Raw genomic sequence first — 18,950 nt, forward strand, 5'->3', positions numbered from 1 at the left:
AAAAGACTATAATTGGGTAACCTTATTTCTATTTTTTTCTCTTATGTTAATTAGCCCCTTTGGTTTTTTCAATCACTAGCAGAAGATTTGTACAATACATCATCACCCATCTGGTGTTGATTGCAACTAAAACTAGGCATGTCAAGCAAGGCAATAAATCATGCTTTCATATAAACCTAATTTAATCCCTACCACAACAGCATCATTTAGAAGCTCAGAAGAGGAGAGAACTGATGAAACGGAGTTGCTGCTTCTAGCTTTGTGATACCAAGGAATAATAGAAAAAAGTAGCCACTAGATCTGACTATATATATACGTAATATATGTGACTACAAAAGATTATCCAAAACAGGCAAAACGAAGTCTAGAAAATTGCAAGCACCAACAGATCATCAAAGCCACAAAAGGGTTTAATTCTCTATGGTTGTCCTTGGTCAGTTCACCTGCAGTTCATGAACTATTAATTTGCACGTATTTTAGGTCCTGGTGGGAGTAATAAGATGGAAACCTGCATACCGAAGAACAAAGCAGTGGGATAGAGAAAATTAAGAAGCTATAGGTACAAGAATAATGGAAATGTTGCAAATTAAAGGCTACATACGAGGGTTTGTAAACCTATCAAACCTGTAATTTGAAATAAAAACTTGCGTTTTATAAAGCATAGTTTATATTTCAATGTTTCCTTGCCGACTCCGATCCCTAAAAGCATTAGACCAAAAAAAGTAGCATCACAAAAGATTGTCCCTATCTCGTACTGTTGATGTTTTATGGCAGAAAAGTAGAGAGTCAAATGCTGACATCCATTGATCATTCAACTACTGTTGCACTCCAGGCCGGAGGCCATGAGGAAATCCTGGACGCTATAAATCCCGTCACCTTGTCTCTCAGGCCGGCTCCATCAGCAGTTCCTCTCCTCTGGCTACTGGAGCTACCCAGCCGCGCCGCTCCTCATCGGTCATGGACGCCGCCGCCGTCGCCAAAGAATGCTCCGATGGGCTCTCCTCCACTTCCTCGTCCTCCACCGTGGCAGGAATGGTGTGGCCGACCACGTTGGATCAGCAGCAGCAGCCGCCGGACGCAGGCGCCTCGCCGTCGCCGGGAGAGACAGAGAAGCGTGAGGGCTTCATCGGCGTGCGGCCGCGGCCGTGGGGCACGTTCGCCGCCGAGATCCGCGACTCCACGCGGCGTGGCGCCCGCGTGTGGCTGGGTACCTTCGACACCCCGGAGGCCGCCGCGCTCGCCTACGACCAGGCCGCCTTCTCCGCGCGTGGCGCCGCCGCAGTCCTCAACTTCCCCGTCGACCGCGTGAGGGAGTCGCTGGCGCCGCTCGCGCTCGCCGCCGGCGTAGGGGGCGGCTCCCCTGTCCTCGCGCTCAAGCGGCGGCACTCCAAGCGGCGCACGCGCAGGCGGCGTAAAAGACTCTGCTCTAAGTGCATGGCCGACGGCAAGGATCTCCAACCGCCGTGCCAGTGCTCCGACGTGTCGGCCACGGCCATGGCGGTGCCGCAGCAGCAGGTGACGGCGGCGCGCTGCCAGGTACGCTTCGGCGTCCTGGAGCTCGAGGACCTTGGCGCTGATTACTTGGACGAGCTCCTCCGGATATCATGCGAGTTGGCAGCCTGAAGTCATGCCTGTATCGACATCGTCGACGTTACGTTGGTTCACCACGAAGATCAATATGAATTCTGATTCTTCTTTTCCATGGAACATGAAAATACTGCACATCTCTTCGTATAGCGGTATGCGTGGAGTCTACAAAGTAAACTAGATCGCTATCTATGCACCTGATAAGGAAAAAAAACCCTTTGCCACATGTGGTAATTGTTGTGATGCAACATTAACCAAGTCACCTATTAATTAAGCTAGCTTTAGTAAAAAAGGTACATGTACGGAGCCAAGAAGAAAGGGAAAGTCTCTTGGTCTGGCAGTTTATGATCTCAAGACTTTTGCCTGTGAGTCTTTGAGAATTTTCTTTCACCTTTGGAATGAACGAGGTTTGTCCCTTGCTCGGGATTCAGTAAAGTTTGATCAAGGACCCAAATTCCAGTGGGAAGAACAGGTCTCCTCCAAGCGAGATAAGCACTCATATGCTGACATTGTGCGTCGCAGTCCTGCAGTTCACTCTCAGGTATAGATGGCCAAACGGACAGCCGGTCCGAGCACGATTTGGCCTGGCCCATTTAGGCCCGGCACGGTGCGGCCCGGATAATAACCTTGCTGTACCGTGCCGGCCCATGGGCCAAAGCAGCCAAATCGGGCTAGCCTGGTGGCCCATTGGGCTCATGAAGGCCCATCGTGCCCATTCTAACCCGGCTTAGCTTTAAAAAAAATCCTTCATCCAATTAAATTTTTGAAGGAAAAAATTTAGAAGTATTGTACATACAAACATATATACATGTATATTCAGAGGTGATGCATATACAAACACATACAAATTACAACTAAACGTACTCAAACGCGCCTAAACGTGTCTCCATCGTGCCCTGGTGGGCTGGGCTGGGGTGGCCCACGAGCTGATGCAGCAGCCAGGCCCGACACTCAGCCCGGCCCATCTAAGATTGTGCTGGGCCATGACTGGACCGGGCCAAAATCCTGTGCTGTGGGGCGGCCCACGGGCCATATGGCCATTTATACTCTCAGGTTTCTTCAAGGGTCAATCCACTTACTGGACCCAATCGTATCCGATCAAGACCGCCAAGTGGATGCCGAGAAGGCAGCGAACAACAAATTCAGCTCCAGGGTCTTCCTCGTTCCGGTCTCGCTCGTTTTTTTCACGTCTGGATTTTCGTTATGTCCATGATGATAATTTGGATGGGCGCCCTTCTAACCAGAACGCGAAGAACACGGGTGCTGATGAGCATGATTTGTCGCTGAATCTGGGGCCTTATCGTTCAAATTTGATTTCAAATTCAAAGCAGTCTTTTGGCAAGCAGTCATCGCCAGAAATCTCGCTGCATGCAGCCGCTGCCTCTCGCACTTACCACACCTGCCATAAATGGGGACACGTGTCGGCCTCCTACCGCGCCGGTTTTGGTATCCATCCCCTCTTTCGAGCGACAATTTTGTTCTGCGGAAATTTCGAAGCTCTATCACAAGCCCTTGGTTCAGAGTCGACCGGTCACTGAATATTGGACCTAGCTTCGCTGGGCCCTCTTTGTTCAGGGCTTTGGATGACTATCAACGGGTCTTCCTAGCCAAGACGGCTGCTGCCTCCACCAATCCTGCAACCTGGCCTTCCGATCCCGCTACCTGGTTTCGTACCAAGCAGTCTCTGCCTGTGTACCCAAGCTCGAGTGGACCGCCAGTGTTTACCACTTTTGGTGACTTCCACCGGGATGTTCAAAGAAATCGCACCTGACGCTTCATCTTCTCCAGCCACCAACAGTGCTTTCCTTGCTACAGAAAAAACCCCAACTCTGCTCGCGCTTGGCTCCTCGCCGTCGACGCCTCCACCGTCGCCGTGGACCTCAATGGCCTTCCAGCGTGCATACCCACCTCCGTTCACCCCAAGGGGAATGCATTGGCTTCCTGTGGAGATCGAATCGCGTCTCCTCCGCCTGGGCAGTCGTCGTCAAGCCGCGTGCACACAATGAAGATGTCGCCATCGTCACCTTCGATCCTCTGCCGGGTAATCTTATCGCCTTCAACCTAATCAGAGATGTCATCAGAGAATACCTAGTGGATATCAGGATATTGCGACTGATTGATATTCAGCCGTGCCACTTGGGTCAGGCTTATGTGCATTTTGCTCATGTTTATGACTGCGACAGTATGATTCACTCTAGTCCCCATGTGTACGATGACATCACCCTCTCGTTCGTTAAGCATAATCGTGGCCGAAATTGGAAAACCCTTCAGTTTAGCAGAGAATGTACCTTGATGTTGATGGGTTTCCCATTGGATTTCTGGGAAGAACGTGAATATGTTGAGAATGCTATTTGCTCTTTTGGAAGGGTCCTGAACTAGGAACACGATGACAAGAAGTTAACTAGGGTCATTGTTCGGGCAGAGTTATTGATCGTCCCACAATCGAGTGTTTTGTCTGAAGGTGAAGGTTTTGAGGGAGAATCTTGGACCATTCAGTGTGACATTCTGCAGCAGAGCCCTCTTGGTGGGCTCCCAGCTGATGAGGACGAGCCACCCTCACCTGGACAGGACCCTCCACTACCGAAAATGTCAAATTTGCCGAGTGTATTCCCTTTAGAACTCAGCGAACAAGTGCTTTGTCGAGTGCTGGGTTGAAAACACTTGGTAAAAAAATACACTCGGCAAAAAGGAGGTTTGCCGAGTGTAAAAAAAAAACACCCGGCTAAAAAAGGTTTGCCAAGTATTTTCTTTTTTCACGCGGCAAAGAAATAAAATCTTTTTTCTGGAAAAGAAGGAGAAGAAAAAAATGAAAAAAAAACTTTGCCGAGTGCCCAGATCCAGGACACTCGGCAAACAAATAAAAAATCCCACACTTAACCCCCAGCGCCCCTCCCCTTCTCCCCGCGCCCCTCCTCCCCCCGGCGCCACCCAATCCCCTTCTCCCCGCGCCCCTCCTTCCCCTAGCACCGCCCCCTCCCCTTCTCCCTGGCCGCCGCCCCTCCCCTTCTCCTCGGTAGCGGCCTCTCCCCTCCCGGCCGGATCTGGCAGCGTCCTCGCCGCCCCTCCTTCCTCCGGCCGCCGCCCCCTCCTCTTCTCCCCGGCGCCTCTTCTTCCCCGGCCGCCCCCTCCCCTTCTCCCTGACGGCGGCCCCTCCCCTCTCCCGGATCCGACCCTCCCTCTCCCGGATCCAGCCGATGGCGGCCGGATCTGGGCTCCGGTGGTGGTGGTGGCGGGCGGCGTGGGGCGTGGCGGCGGGTGACGTGGCGGCGGGTGGCGGGCGGGTGGCAGCATGCGTGGCGGCGTGGTAGTGTGGTGGTGGGCGGCAGCGGGCGTGGCGGCATGGTGGCCGTGGTAGGCGGCGGACGACAGCAGGCATGGTGGTGGGCGGCAGCGGGCGTGGTGGTGTGGTGGTCATGGTGGGTGGCGGCTGGTGGCGGCGTGGTGGTGGTGGGAATTTGTTTTTTTTATTTCTTGCGAAAATGTCTTGCTGAGTCTTTTTTGGCACGGGCAACATCTTTGTTGAGTGCTCGACGAAAAACACTCAGCAAAGTTAGTTTGCCTATGAAATGTTTCCCGGTTGCCCGACGAAAAACACTCAGCAAAGTTAGTTTACCGATGAAATGTTTCCCGGTTTGCCGAGTGTATTCATGGCTTTGCCCTAGCACACAGCAGAGCTCCCGTTCCCGGTAGTGCTCGTGCTCCTTTTGATTTCGTTGGACATGGGCAGCAAGGGCCTGGCCAGGCCCGTACATTAGGTGACGCAAGTGGTGCGACCGCACCGGGCCACCAATTTTGAGGGACCACCCTAAGCAACAATTAGCCCACTAAAACATATATGTAATAATCATGTGTCTTCCACGTCAAGCCAGTCAAGTCAATAGCTCATAATCTAGACCATCAAATCAGGCATTTACGAAAAAAAAGAGTCTCTAGTCATGACGTCTCACCTTCAATCGGCAACTACGGCACGAGGCTAACGCGGACGCAGATGCAATCAGAATTTAGTGAAATTACAACTTAGCACGAGCCTGCGAGGTATTAATGATTATGGTAATTACATTGTGAAGTATAACTATATTTTTCTTATTTGTATCTTTGAAATATAGGGCCACCAGTACTTTGTGTTTGCACTAGGGCCACCTAAACTTAGGTACGGTCCTGGGCCTGGCCCAGCTCCTTTCCAGCCAGTTGAGGATCAGCCTAATCCAGCAGCTAATGCTAATGAAGGTTGGGCCCCATGGCCAGATCGAGTGCAGCAGAAACAACAGGCCCATCAGGGTAATGCTGGTATTAATCTTAATGATCCTCCTGCAGAAGATGTCAACATGATGTTGTCTGATATCCATTGGCACTTCCATTCCCAAAAGCAGGATCTTTCGCTTTGAAAACTACTGGATGCAATATGAGGAATTCCTCCAGGTAGTGCAGCATGGTTGGTCTATTCCAACAAATCAAGCAGACAAAGCCAGAGCCTTGACAGCCAAATTCAAAAATCTCATAAGAGTTCTAAAAGCATGTCAGCAGCAGATTTCCAGCCTGGACAGTAGAATTAAAAACAGAAAGCTCATTTTGTCTTTAATAGAAATTCTTGAGGAGTTCAGGGACCTATCTATTGCATAATGGAATTTCAAGAACATTTTGGGAGAAACTCTGACCGCCCGCTGCATCAGCAAAGAATTTACCGGAGACAGAGAGGGACTATAAAATGGGTCTGTTGTGGAGATGAAGGGACAAAACTCTTTCATGCAAATGCTACTGTTCAACATAGAAGGAATCTTATCTGTATCCACAGTAGCCTACTTCCAAAATAAATGATGTATTGCTCTACTGAGAGGAAAATAACCTAGAAATTAATTTACCAATAAACAAACCTATTAGAAGTTACAGTTCGAACTTAGTCAATGAAGAGAACCTTTTTTGTTTTGTCAGTTTCAGATAGATGGAAATTTCCAGTTGTTTTTCCAAGCAAAAAACAGTAGCTAGAAATGCACACTGTTTTCTGAAACAGTATGAACATTTGACCATTACTATATATATTCTGAAGAAACGTCAACTTTTGACATACTGCGTGCAGTGTAGATCACCTAAATTTTGTGCCGGACCATACTCTGATAGTCTGATGGCTAGTCAACACCATCAACTGCCATGTGTGCCCAAAAAGGCCAACCATCGAAGAGCACAACTACAATTTGTGTCCTTCCGAAATCTTCACAATCAATCGGAACAGGTCGACTGCGAACATCAACAGTTAATGTACCTACTAATTAACTCGTCTGCTAAAACATACTGATCGAGCCCTTAATCATTCCGATCACAGTCGTCGTCACGTTCATGCCGCAACAAGTCTATGTGGAGCCCACGTACCTAACGCTCAACCACGCCCAGGCCCAGCTGAGCTCAGCTGAGTTCAGAGGCAGCCCTAAGATACGGTCGATCTTTGTGTTAGCCATGGCTACCACGAGGCATGCAGCTCGCTAGCTCGTAGCTACCGATACGATGGCACTGCGATACGCGCAGGTCGTCCCTTCTTTGGGAGAGAGCAACGAGGCTTCAGGGGGTGTTTGGTTCCTCCTCCTAAACTTTAGCTTTCATCACATTGAATGTTTAGATACTAATTAGAAGTATTAAACGTAGACTATTTACAAAACCCATTACAAACGTCTGTGTTGACGGAGGATCTGAAGCATGTTGTCTGCAAACTTGAGCATGAACAGCCATGCAGAGGCCTGCATTTACTTTGCTGTGGGGCCTGCCTGCCTGCCGTATGGTCAGATTGGTGCTGCTGCGGGTCACGTCATGTCCTTTTCGCGGCCAACCATGTCGGTGATTCTGTGGCCCCGGGGCTGCCACCGCGGCGCGCGGCTTTGCCGGGCCCTTGGGTTCACGGCGTATCAGCTCCGGGTCCGGGAAGGTTCCAGTCTACAGTAAACGCGTCTATTTTTCTTACGGCGTGCCACCATGCTCTAGAATATTCCTCCACCAAAAGAAAAAATTTAAAAAATTTACATGCATAATTATATCTATGGATTAAAAAAAGCTAAAATGACCTGCAATTTAAAACGAAGGAGCATGAAGATAATAATTCATATGCTCAGCTCTCTGAACCACCCGAAATACCTATCATATCCTTCATAGCACACATGTGATGAAGAAATTTGGTGAAGAAAAAGATTCAGATACATGAGGAGCCAGGGTGGTGGGACGAGATGATTAGAACTTATTACCGTACATGAAACCTAATTAGCTACTACTAAAGCTCTTTCTTATAAGGATGGAAAACCTCATTGACCGACCTGTCAAGGTTGACCCAAGAGGACCCACCTGGCTCCGAAGCCGCAGCTGCCCTCTCCTTCCATTCGGCAGCTCTCCGCCTCAGCTCCATCCCTTTCTCCCCTCCTCCCATCACATCCCTTACCAACGCCTCCACCTCCGCTCTCTTGACATCGCCGCCGACCTCGACGCCGACGCGCCACTCCGTGCAGGCGAACCGGCAGTTGGTCTGCTGATCCGCGGCAAAGGGCCAGCACAGCATGGGCACACCGGAACATATGCTCTCCAGCATCGAGTTCCACCCGCAGTGCGTCAGGAACGCGCCGACGGCCTCGTGCTGGAGCACCGCCGCCTGCGGGCACCATCTCGTGACGTAGCACCTCCCCTTCGTCTCCTCAACGAACTCCGGCGTGATGCCGCCGCCGAAGGCGCCGTTTGCTTGGTCATCTCTGATTACCATCAAGAAGTCGTAGCCGCTGTTGGCCAAACCCCACGCGAACTCCTCTATCTGCTGGGTTGTTAGCACGGCTATGCTCCCGAAGTTGGCGTACACCACGGAGCGGGGCCGCTTGGTTCCTAGCCATGCCAGGCACCCGTCGTCCTCCTTGGTGAGGCTGGCGGCCGGCGGCGGGGCCCCGCCGCCTGCAACGACGACTTGTTGAGCGAGCAAGGGGACCGGCCCAACGGCGTAGATGGGCGGGAGGAAGGCGGACATGGCTTCGACGACCTCGCCCTCGAGTTCGTCGAACGTGTTGAGCACCATGGCGGAGGCGGCGGTCCGGACGCAGTCCACGACGCCGAGGACGCGGCGGAGCATGGCGTCGTCGGGGTCCGTCGTGCGGAAGAAGCTTGGGAAGTCGCGCAGGCGCATGTCCGCCGGCATCCCAGGCACCCAGTCGATGACCGTGCTGTCAAGATAACCATTGCTCAGCTGCGCTGCATCTGCATATAGGAGATTAATTATAACACTTAGTCGATTAATGGACATTTGGATGCTTTGAAAATAGCATTATTTGATCATGCCTTTGAGCGGAACGAAGCCCTTGTCGATGAGCTGCTGGCACTGCTGGAACGCCATGAGCGCGCTGGCGCTCGCCGTCCAGAAGGCGACGGCCGGGACGCCGACCTCCCCGGCGGCGCGCAGGACGGAGTCGATGTCGGAGACGACGCAGGTGGCCGGTGCGCCGGCGGCAGCCGCGTCGTCGAGCAGTTTCTTGAGGTGCGAACCGGCAGAGGTCTCGAGGGATGAAAGCAGGGCGACCATGTACTGCGGAGTGTCGCCGCCTTCGCCAGACGGCGGCGGCAGGCTGTCCGGGACGGAGGCGAAAAAGAACCCCGGGGCGCCGGCGAGCGCGTCGGGGCCCTGCGAGCGGAGGAGGCGGCGGCGGTTGCGGTCGGAGTGGACGAAGGTGACGCGGACGCCGCCCCGGGCATGGACGAGCACGGCCAGGTGCAGCGCCGCCTTGACGTGGCCCTGCGCCGGGAACGGGAAGAACACCGCGTGGGCGGCTGGCTTCCGCTTCTCCACGGAGGCGGCGTCAGGTGGAGCAGTAGCCGACATGGCCGAGGGTGAGGTCAGATCGATGGCGGTGGCAATGGACTTGGTTCTGCCTGGAACCAAGCGCCTGCTGCTGCTACGTGTACATCAGTGCTGGGACTGAAATAAATAGTCCATAAATAGAACTGTGCCACCAAACGCATCAAATTGCATAGGGGAACATGTCACAGCACCGACAGCTAAAAAAACACTCGTTGGATTATTTTGTGATTGTTTGCATACAGGCCACTTTGCCGAGTGTCCCATCATGACACTCGGCAAACTAGTGCCTTTGCCGAGTGCCCTCCATTGACACTCGGCAAAGACTAACGTCCGTCACGGAGGGCCGCCGCCGGCGGCACGGGGAAGTCACGTGGGCGTCAGTTTGCCGAGTGTCAAATTTTGCCGAGTGCCTCCTGGATGTTTGCCGAGTGTTTTTTGGGTGGCACTCGGCAAACCGGTCGTTCGCCGAGTGTTTTATTTTTGCCGAGTGTTTTTGATGTTACACTCGGCAAAACGGTCCTTCGCCGAGTGCCCGAAAAAATGCACTCGGCGAAGTAATTACACTCGGCGACTTTGAGGTTTCCCGTAGTGCAAGTGCTGCTACGTGTACATCAGTGCTCGGCAGTGAAATAAATAGCCTGGCTTGCCATGTGCCATCACAATTTCTTCGTACTCCCTCGGTTTTTATAGAAACCTTTTATAGGTTCTCTAGGTATTTCTATGCATCTCTACGCATACCTATAATTTGTGATGGATGGAGTATGCACGTGTCATTGCATAGGGGAACACGTCACAGCAAGCCTGAATGTACGTTGCGTGCAAGGCTCCTAGCACCAACAGCTAAAAAAACACTCGTTGGATTATTTTGTGACTGTTTGGATCTGAAAAATAGAGCAAGTTATGATAAAAACGAATTTTAAGAAGATTTTTAGAAAAAAAATTAGAGCAAGCCTCAATGATTTTTAGCCTGTGCTTTGAGAATTCTTTATTTATTTGGGTCACAAAAACTGAAAAAAAGGATTTTTACTAACATTGTTTAAAAATAGTGCTCCAACAAACTCTCTCTACTTTTCCCTTTTCCCAATAATTATTAGAATAACCCAATAATTCACCCAACTCCAGCTCAGTCTAAATAAAGGAGAATTGTGATTTTTTGATACATGGCCAACCGGGTCGCACGGCCCGGCACTAGCACGAGCACGAGCACGGTGAGGCACGGTGGCATAACCATGCCGTGCCTGATAGTGCCGCCGTGCTGAGACCTCGGCCCAGGCACGGCCCTATAGGTGGTTAGCTGTGCCTTGCCGTGCTGTCAAGCACGACAATCCGGCGTGCTCGCGCCGCCACCTGTGCTCGCCCGCCCTCGCGGGGCCGCGCTGCCGCCAGCTTTCGCCCGCCGACGTGGGGCCGTGCCGCCGCCTACGCTTGCCCTCGCAGGGCCGCGTCGCCGCCTGACCTCGCCCGCGAGCGTGGGGTCGCGCCACCGTGAGCGCTCGCCCGCAGGAGGGCCGCGCCGCCGCCTGCGCCTTGCGTGGGAAAAACAGAGATGGGGAAGAGAAGAGAGAGTAGTGAGGAGCTAGGGTTTCCACGATTATATATGACTTGATGTGAATCTAACGGCTCTAGTTTAGTTAGGAGATCTAACGACTGATATTTATCGGGTCAGCATAGTGCCGGTCCAAAAACCGTGCCGTGCTCGTGCCAGCCCGCAGGGCCGAGATGGTGGCCCAGGCAAGGTACTATGACCGGGCCATGCCAGGCACTGGCATGTGGGTGTCGGGCTGGGTCGTTCATGGGCCGTGCTTCTTAGTGCTGTGCTTGGGCCGGCCCGTAGTACCCGAGCCAAATGGCCAATAACTTTTTCTAATGCGGTAGTTGGATTGAGATAAGATTATTGTAAGATGCAAAAGTAACTCATAACGATAAAAGAGCTATTGGGATATCTGAAATAGAAGAGTTATTAGGAAATATTTATTGAGGCACCGCTGCTGGAGATGCTCGGCTTTGTCCTGTAACACTCCGCGTCTATATGCAGCTTCAACGATGGAGTAAAGAGACGGGAGAGCGCGCTACCTTCATTACAAGGTCAGTAATGACAGAGTCCCATAGAAATGTTCGGTGCATATTCTTTTATCCATTCATTTAAGAGCGATGCTCCTCAATTCCTCATCATCTACCTAGAACGTTGATGGATTTTGCTCTATCTGTTTCCTTCTCATCAGAAACGATGGAGGCTCCTGTCAGTGTTTCGCTTGGGGTCATCCGTTCCCTCCCCGCCAAGCTCGAGCGGCTGCTGTCGCCGGAGGACGACCACCGGCTGCACAAGCGGGAGGAGAACAAGATTCGCCTCCTCAAGGACCTGTTAGGGCCTAGCCTAGGATCACTAGAGAACATCTAGTCGGGTTCGAGAGAGACATGAGTGGGCAAGGGGTTCCTGATGAGTGCCTAGTGTGAGAGAGAGGGAATTGGGGTACCTTCACCCCTAGGGGTGGGAGCAGCAGAGCTGCTGGCCATCGCGGGTTCGGTTGATGTAGTCTGCGCAAGGCAGCGACGCGCAGTGCAGTCCGGTCGCCGGTGAGGTAGCAGTGGCGCTTCCCGCCGCTACTGCGCAACCTAGATCGGTAGGTGTGTCGGTGGGGGCGGCTGGCTGCGGCGAACCTCGTGAGCCGAGCCGGGTCCCCCACCCTGTTTATATAGCGCAGCGCGACAGGGGCCCACTACCCATTGATAGGGTAAGCGCCCCCGATCAGGGCGCAGATCAAGGTCCTGATTGGCCTTTGGGCTAATCGGGAAAGAGATCAATCTAACATTCTCCCCCTTGATCTCATCATTTACTTTTAGCTTTGTACTTTTCAATTTTATTCGTTTCATCGTAGATTAATATGTAGAGCATGTTTCATCGTCACAGCTTGATTGCCGATAGAATCAACAGCTACAACACACCTCTCTATTTTGGAACAATTCTGTTTCTTTTGGGCCTTATCTAATCCAGGAATCATAGGCTTTCCCTTAAACCCATGCCGGCTAAGTGTTCCCTGAACACATTGGGAGGTAAGCCTTTCGTGAGCGGATCCGCAAGCATATCTTTTGTTCTTATATGCTCGAGACTTATAGTGTGATCCTGGATTCTGTCTTTCACAACGTAAAACTTTATCTCAATGGCTTTGGAAGCATTGCTTGATTTGTTGTTGTGAGCGTAGAATACTGCTGGTTCATTATCGCAGTACATCTTTAGTGGTCTGTGAATACAGTTAACCACTCTCAATCCGGGTATGAATTTCTTTAGCCACATTGCCTGCCCCGTGGCCTCATGACATGCTATGAATTCTGCGTGCATCGTCGATGACGCAGTTACTTTCTGTTTTGAGCTTCTCCATGAGATAGCTCCTCCTGCGAGAGTGAATACGTATCCAGACGTGGATTTTCTATCATCCTTGTCTCCCGCAAAGTCTGCATCTGAATACCCTTTTATCTCTAGGGAATCAGATCTCTTATATGTAAGCATGAGTTCTTTTGTGCCTTGCGCGTAGCGCAACGCCTTCTTTACCATTTTCCAGTGTTCTATACCTGGATTACTTTGATATCTACCGAGAACCCCGGTGACAAAAGCTAAGTCAGGACGAGTGCACACTTGGGCATACTGTAAGCTTCCGACAGCTGAAGCATATGGAACCGCTTTCATTTGATCGATCTCGTACTGGTTCCTGGGACATTGAAAATTCCCAAAACTGTCGCCCTTGACTATAGGAGCAGGTGTGGCTTTACTCGCATGCATATTGTACTTCTTTAGAACCTTTTCTAAATATGCCTTTTGCGATAACCCTAGAACCCCATTCAATCTATCTCGGTGAATTTCTATGCCCAAAACATATGTTGCTTCACCAAGATCCTTCATATCGAAGTTTGAGGACAAGAACTTCTTTGTCTCTATCACTGCTTGCAAGCAAAATATCATCCACATACAGGATTAGGAAAATGTATTTCCCATTTTTGAACTTTGCATAGACACAATTGTCCTCTATATTCTCTTGAAACCCAAATTTCTTTATTATATCATTAAACTTTAGATACCACTGTCTAGAGGCTTGCTTTAATCCGTAAATGGATTTCTTTAGACGACATCCCATATTTTCTTTGTCTTCCATGACAAAACCCTTTGGTTGTTTCATGTAGACGTTTTCTTCTAAATCCCCATTTAGGAAAGCCGTCTTTACATCCATCTGATGTAACTCTAAGTCAAAATGCGTAACTAGTGCCATTATGATTCTGAAGGAGTCTTTACATGAGACAGGAGAAAAAGTCTCATTATAATCTATTCCTTCTCTTTGTGTAAAACCTTTTGCCACAAGTCTCGCCTTATACCTTTCTATGTTCCCTTTGGAGTCACGTTTAGTCTTGTAGACCCATTTACAGCCTACTGTTTTGGCTCCTTTAGGAATCTCCTCAAGTTCCCAAACATTGTTGGAACTCATCGATTTCATCTCATCTTCCATGGCCTCTAGCCACTTCGATGAGTGAACACTTTTCATGGCTTCTTCATATGAAGTGGGATCACCTTCTATATGAACTTATTCTGTGTTATAAACTTTATAACAATCAGGGATGGCTGATTTTCTGACCCTTTGAGACCTTCTAGGCCCCTCACTTTCAGGCATATTCTGTGCCTTTGTTTGTGGCACACTATTCTGAGGTGGCTGCTGTAACTCTTCCTCGTGTGCAACGATGGGTTCAGTTGGCTCCTGAAGGACAGGTTCAAAAACTTCACTCATCGTTTCCACGGGTGGAATCACAGCAGGTGCCTGCACCACAATATCAGGGACTGTAGCGGGTGCTTGCACCACAACCTCAGGAACTATCGGTGCGGGAATAATAGGTAGTGAGAAGTATGGTTCCTGAATCATCGGATTAGGTGCACACACCCGCTTCTCCTCAAGATCAATTTCTCGAGCTACCATGCTCCCCCTCACCATCTCATCCTCTAAGAAAATCGCCTGTCTCGTTTCTACAAACTTTGTGAATCTGTCTGGACAGTAGAAACGAAAACCCTTTGATTTTTCCGGGTAGCCAATGAAGTGGCAACTTACTGTTTTGGGATCTAGTTTCCCGATGTTTGGGTTAAACACTTTGGCCTCAGCTGGGCTCCCCCACACACGTAAGTGGTTTAGTGAGGGTACTCTTCCTGTCCATAGTTCGTACGGTGTTTTGGGCACCGACTTACTTGGTACTCTATTAAGAATGTGAATGGCGGTCTTCAGCGCCTCCATCCACAGTCCCAATGGTAGGGTGGAATAGCTCATCATGCTGCGCACCATATCCATCAGTGTACGGTTACGCCTTTCAGCTACTCCATTTTGCTGAGGTTCGCCCGGCATTGAATACTGGGCTACTATGCCATTTTCCTGCAAAAACCTTGCAAAAGGTCCAGGAACTTGGCCGAATGGGGTATGCCGACCATAGTACTCCCCCCCACGATCGGATCTTACTATTTTGATTCTTTTGTTATGCTGATTTTCAACTTCAGCTTTAAATAACTTAAATTTATCCAACGCTTCTGATCTTTCTTTGATTGGATAAATGTAACCATAACGGGAGTAATCATCTGTGAATGTTATGAACAAGTCATAACCATCCACGCTTTTCACAGGAAAAGGTCCACAAATATCAGTGTGGATTATCTCTAAAACTCCTGTGCTACGCTTAGCGCCTTTTTTAATTTGCTTTACAAATTTTCCTTTAATGCAATCAACGCATTGTTCTAAGTCTGAGAACTCTAATTGAGGAAGAATTTCATTCTTAACTAATCTTTCTATTCTCCCCCTCGAAATATGGCCTAAACGACAGTGCCATAATTTCGACGATGTTTCATGAGTTCTCTTTCTTTTCTTTGTTTCTTTCTCTGACAAGGATACATTCATATTCACATCACACACAGAATTAACTTTTTCACGTAATGATAATAAATACAACTCATTGTGAAGGATGGCAACACCAACGCATGCATTATCGAACCAAATGGCACACTTTCCATTACCAAAATGACATTCATAACCATCATGGTCCAAACGTGAAATACTTATTAAGTTTCTGTGTAATGAGGGAACATAAAGCACATCTTTAAGTACAAGCATGAAACCATCAACTAGCTCTAAGGAGACATCGCCAACAGCTTCAACTTCTGCTTGGACTCCATTTGCGACTTCAACGCATCTTTCGCTTCTTTGCGTAGTCCTCGTCGAATGGAATCCCTGTAAAGAATTTGCAACATGAACAGTTGCACCTGAGTCAATCCACCAAGTAGATTTCGAATACTGTGTATACAAGGATTCATTTACAAAAGAAATAGTATTCTCACCTCTTTTTGCCATTATTGACTTTAACCAGTCGGGGCAGTCTTTCTTGAAATGCCCCTTCTTCTTGCAATGTAGACATTGGTCTTTGTCTACTGGGAGAAGCTTTTGGTGATTCTGCTGCATAGGAGCTTTTCCACGTGCCTTGAAAGAGGGGTTAGCAATCTTTTTTCTGTTATCCTTCACATAGTGCAATGAGCCACCATGTGAGGATCTAAGTCTGTCCTTTTCCTGCACGCACATGGCGATCATTTTCTCCATGTCCCACTGTTCTGGCTGCATGTTGTAATTGACAACAAAAGTGTCAAACTCTTTAGGCAGAGAAGCAAAAACCAAATGCATAATGTGCCCAGGCTTGAGCTCAAGATCCATAGGCTTCAGCTGCGCTGCCAAGTTATACATCCTCATGATGTGATCTCTTATGCCAGTCCCTCCGCCATTGTACCTCTCTGTGGCCAGCTGCTTGAACAGCTGGGTAGCATATATCTTTGAGGAACCAGTGAACTGATTCCTTATCTTGTCGAGGTACTCTGAAACGGAGTCACACTCTGCAATCGAGCCCAAAATGGCAGGCTCAATCGTATTCTTTACCAAAGCCATACATTTCTTGTTGGCAGTGGTCCACTGTTTGTTTTCAAGGGTGTATGCCAACTCCAGTGGAGCATAGTCCCTTTCCTTTTGCTGCCATGCAGCATCATCATCACCATCAGCCCTCACTGGCTTCTGTGGAGCTTGTGGCTGCGGTGTGGTCAGCACCCAGTCAACTTCTCCACAAACGAAGGAGAACTCAATCTTCTTCCTCCATTCTGTGTAGTTGTTGCCTTTGAGAATGAGTATCTCTTTGAGACACACCATTAAGTTGAATGATCCTGAAATTCACAATCCATAAGTGAGATCATAACGACAATTGCATGATTTATTTCCAACGTTGGTCAAAAAATAAAACATACAACTGTTGATGCAATTTAAAACTATATCACCGTTGGGCAGAAATAGAAATAAAAGCATCAAAAAAACGTTTTAAATCATGATACAGTTATTAACAACGTTGGTCAGAAAATAACAGCACCATGATCTAATTAACTTTACCATGCTCTCACACAAAATTTAATTATCCCGTTGGTTCAAAATTAAATTTTAAATGGAGCAATAAATATGACTTTTCCAGCGGAAACTGTGAAATAAATCTATTTTCAGAAGCAAAACACTGTATAAAACTTTATTAATCTCTAATACAAATTATCCCGTTGGTTCAAATTAGATTAGAGACTAAAACTGTGCAAAAACCATTAACTAAATGCTTCTGGAAATAGAAAAAACAAAAAATCAGAGGTTACTGTGCGAAACGCGAAAATCGGCCCGCGCGCGAAAACGGCCCACAGCCTGTTCCCGCACGCGGCCCGCTCGCGCGACGCCGGCGGCCTGTCAAACGCGGCCCAGCCGGCCCATTAACGCGCGATGCAGGCGGCCCGCGAAAACGGCGCAGGCGGCCCGCGAAACGCGGCTTGACGCCGGCCTCTGGTGCGGCGCGCGCGCAGGCCGCAACCTGGGCCTGGGCCGCGAAAGCGGCCTGCCGCCGCGTCCCGCCTGGGCCGTTTGCGGCCCAATCTACCGCGGATCCCCGCCGGCCGCTGTGAGCCGTTGATTTGGATCGAACGGCCACGAGTGAAAATCGGCGGATCAAAACCCGGCGGAGCGCCGGCTCCCCCGGAACCCTAGCCACTTTCCTTCTTTCCCCCCGCGCGCTGTCTCCTCGCGCTCTCGCCGCGGCGGCGGCGGCGGGGCTGTCTCTCCCGTGCCCGGCGATGGCCGGCGGCGGCGGTGGAGGGATAGCCCCGCCGGCGCACGGCCGCGGCAGCCCCCCTCCTCCCCTCTTTTGCTAGCCTTCCCCCTTCTTCTCTCCAAAAAGACCCGAAAGATCGAGATCTAGATGAAGAAGGAGAAGGGCCGGCGCCACCGCGGGCCCCCTCGCCGGCGCGCGCGTCCACCCTGAGGGTTGGGCGCGCCGCCGTCGAGCGGTCCTGTAGTGGTGCTTGTGCGCCCCCCCGGGCCCCGAGCGGAAGCTCCGGCGGCTCGGGTGAGCCTTTTCTCCGGCGAGCCCGAGGCTCGGCCGGCCTTTGCCACTCGCCGGCGATGGCCGGCGGCGGTGAAGGCGACAGCAGGTAAGTGGTCCCGTGTCTCCCTTGCTTTAGATCTAGGGTTAGGGTTAGGGTTTTGGTTCTGTTGCTTTTCTTTCTTCTTCTTTTTCTCGATCTAATTCTTTTCCCGATCTAGAGTAGCTTCTAGGAGGTGTCTGATACCATTGTTAGGGCCTAGCCTAGGATCACTAGAGAACATCTAGTCGGGTTCGAGAGAGACATGAGTGGGCAAGGGGTTCCTGATGAGTGCCTAGTGTGAGAGAGAGGGAATTGGGGTACCTTCACCCCTAGGGGTGGGAGCAGCAGAGCTGCTGGCCATCGCGGGTTCGGTTGATGTAGTCTGCGCAAGGCAGCGACGCGCAGTGCAGTCCGGTCGCCGGTGAGGTAGCAGTGGCGCTTCCCGCCGCTACTGCGCAACCTAGATCGGTAGGTGTGTCGGTGGGGGCGGCTGGCTGCGGCGAACCTCGTGAGCCGAGCCGGGTCCCCCACCCTGTTTATATAGCGCAGCGCGACAGGGGCCCACTACCCATTGATAGGGTAAGCGCCCCCGATCAGGGCGCAGATCAAGGTCCTGATTGGCCTTTGGGCTAATCGGGAAAGAGATCAATCTAACAGGACCACCTCCAAGAACTGATCGACAAGTAGCTGATGGAGCCGTCGGAGGTGGAGGCCCCGACGTCGTCGGCGGCGGCCAGGTGCTGGGTGAAGGAGGTGCGCGAGCTCTCCTACGACATCGACGACTTCCTCGACGAGCTCGTCTATGGACTCAACGCCACCGCCGCCTCACACAAGGACCTCCGTGGCAAGATCGCTAAGGTCCGCGAGGACCGGAGCCGGAGCCGCTGGGTCGCCGACGAAACCACACGATTCAAGTCTCGACTGGAGGAGGCGATTCAGCGGCACAAGAGGTACAATCTTGACAAACTCCAGAATCGACAGATCAGAATCGATTCGAATGAACCCCCGATTCCACCTCTGTATGGGGTGACGGTTGCACGCCTTGTTGGTATCGACAGCTCCATGGAAAAGCTAGCTTGAAGAATGGCTGAATGGTGATGGGGAGCAGCG

General features: G+C 50.6%; 4 protein-coding genes across 4 annotated transcripts; 2 read left to right on the forward strand and 2 right to left on the reverse strand.

Annotated features, from left to right (window-relative positions):
• Positions 1 to 546: 546 nt before the first annotated feature.
• On the forward strand, positions 547 to 2,050 carry LOC117866426 (ethylene-responsive transcription factor 15). The gene has a single exon (XM_034750632.2). It carries the CDS (start codon positions 958 to 960, stop codon positions 1,621 to 1,623), a length of 666 nt encoding a protein of 221 aa, XP_034606523.1. The 5' UTR covers positions 547 to 957; the 3' UTR covers positions 1,624 to 2,050.
• A 5,602-nt stretch (positions 2,051 to 7,652) lies between these two features.
• Positions 7,653 to 9,517, reverse strand: LOC117866425 (7-deoxyloganetin glucosyltransferase). The gene is made up of 2 exons (XM_034750631.2): positions 8,881 to 9,517; positions 7,653 to 8,799 (listed from the first exon to the last, which is right to left on the reverse strand). Exons 1-2 carry the CDS (start codon positions 9,416 to 9,418, stop codon positions 7,838 to 7,840), a joined length of 1,500 nt encoding a protein of 499 aa, XP_034606522.1. The 5' UTR covers positions 9,419 to 9,517; the 3' UTR covers positions 7,653 to 7,837.
• Positions 9,518 to 15,503: 5,986 nt separating this feature from the next.
• Positions 15,504 to 16,607, reverse strand: LOC140223641 (uncharacterized). The gene is made up of 2 exons (XM_072295686.1): positions 15,750 to 16,607; positions 15,504 to 15,642 (listed from the first exon to the last, which is right to left on the reverse strand). The coding sequence occupies exons 1-2, from the start codon at positions 16,597 to 16,599 to the stop codon at positions 15,596 to 15,598; spliced, it is 897 nt and encodes a 298-aa protein (XP_072151787.1). The 5' UTR covers positions 16,600 to 16,607; the 3' UTR covers positions 15,504 to 15,595.
• Positions 16,608 to 18,530: 1,923 nt separating this feature from the next.
• Positions 18,531 to 18,920, forward strand: LOC140220328 (uncharacterized). The gene has a single exon (XM_072290346.1). It carries the CDS (start codon positions 18,531 to 18,533, stop codon positions 18,918 to 18,920), a length of 390 nt encoding a protein of 129 aa, XP_072146447.1.
• The last annotated feature ends 30 nt before the right edge of the window (positions 18,921 to 18,950 follow it).

This window comes from Setaria viridis, chromosome 8 (assembly GCF_005286985.2).
Source record: "Setaria viridis chromosome 8, Setaria_viridis_v4.0, whole genome shotgun sequence".
Lineage (NCBI taxonomy): Eukaryota > Viridiplantae > Streptophyta > Magnoliopsida > Poales > Poaceae > Setaria > Setaria viridis.

Excerpts from the sequence above, each read along its gene's own strand:
- LOC117866425 (XM_034750631.2), bottom strand. The coding sequence starts at position 9,418 with ATGTCGGCTACTGCTCCACCTGACGCCGCCTCCGTGGAGAAGCGGAAG. Across the intron at positions 8,800-8,880 it reads GGGCTTCGTTCCGCTCAAAG|ATGCAGCGCAGCTGAGCAAT; the intron begins GCATGATCAAAT and ends TCCTATATGCAG.
- LOC140223641 (XM_072295686.1), bottom strand. The coding sequence starts at position 16,599 with ATGGTGTGTCTCAAAGAGATACTCATTCTCAAAGGCAACAACTACACA. Across the intron at positions 15,643-15,749 it reads GTCAATAATGGCAAAAAGAG|GGATTCCATTCGACGAGGAC; the intron begins GTGAGAATACTA and ends AATTCTTTACAG.
- LOC140220328 (XM_072290346.1), top strand. The coding sequence starts at position 18,531 with ATGGAGCCGTCGGAGGTGGAGGCCCCGACGTCGTCGGCGGCGGCCAGG.
- LOC117866426 (XM_034750632.2), top strand. The coding sequence starts at position 958 with ATGGACGCCGCCGCCGTCGCCAAAGAATGCTCCGATGGGCTCTCCTCC.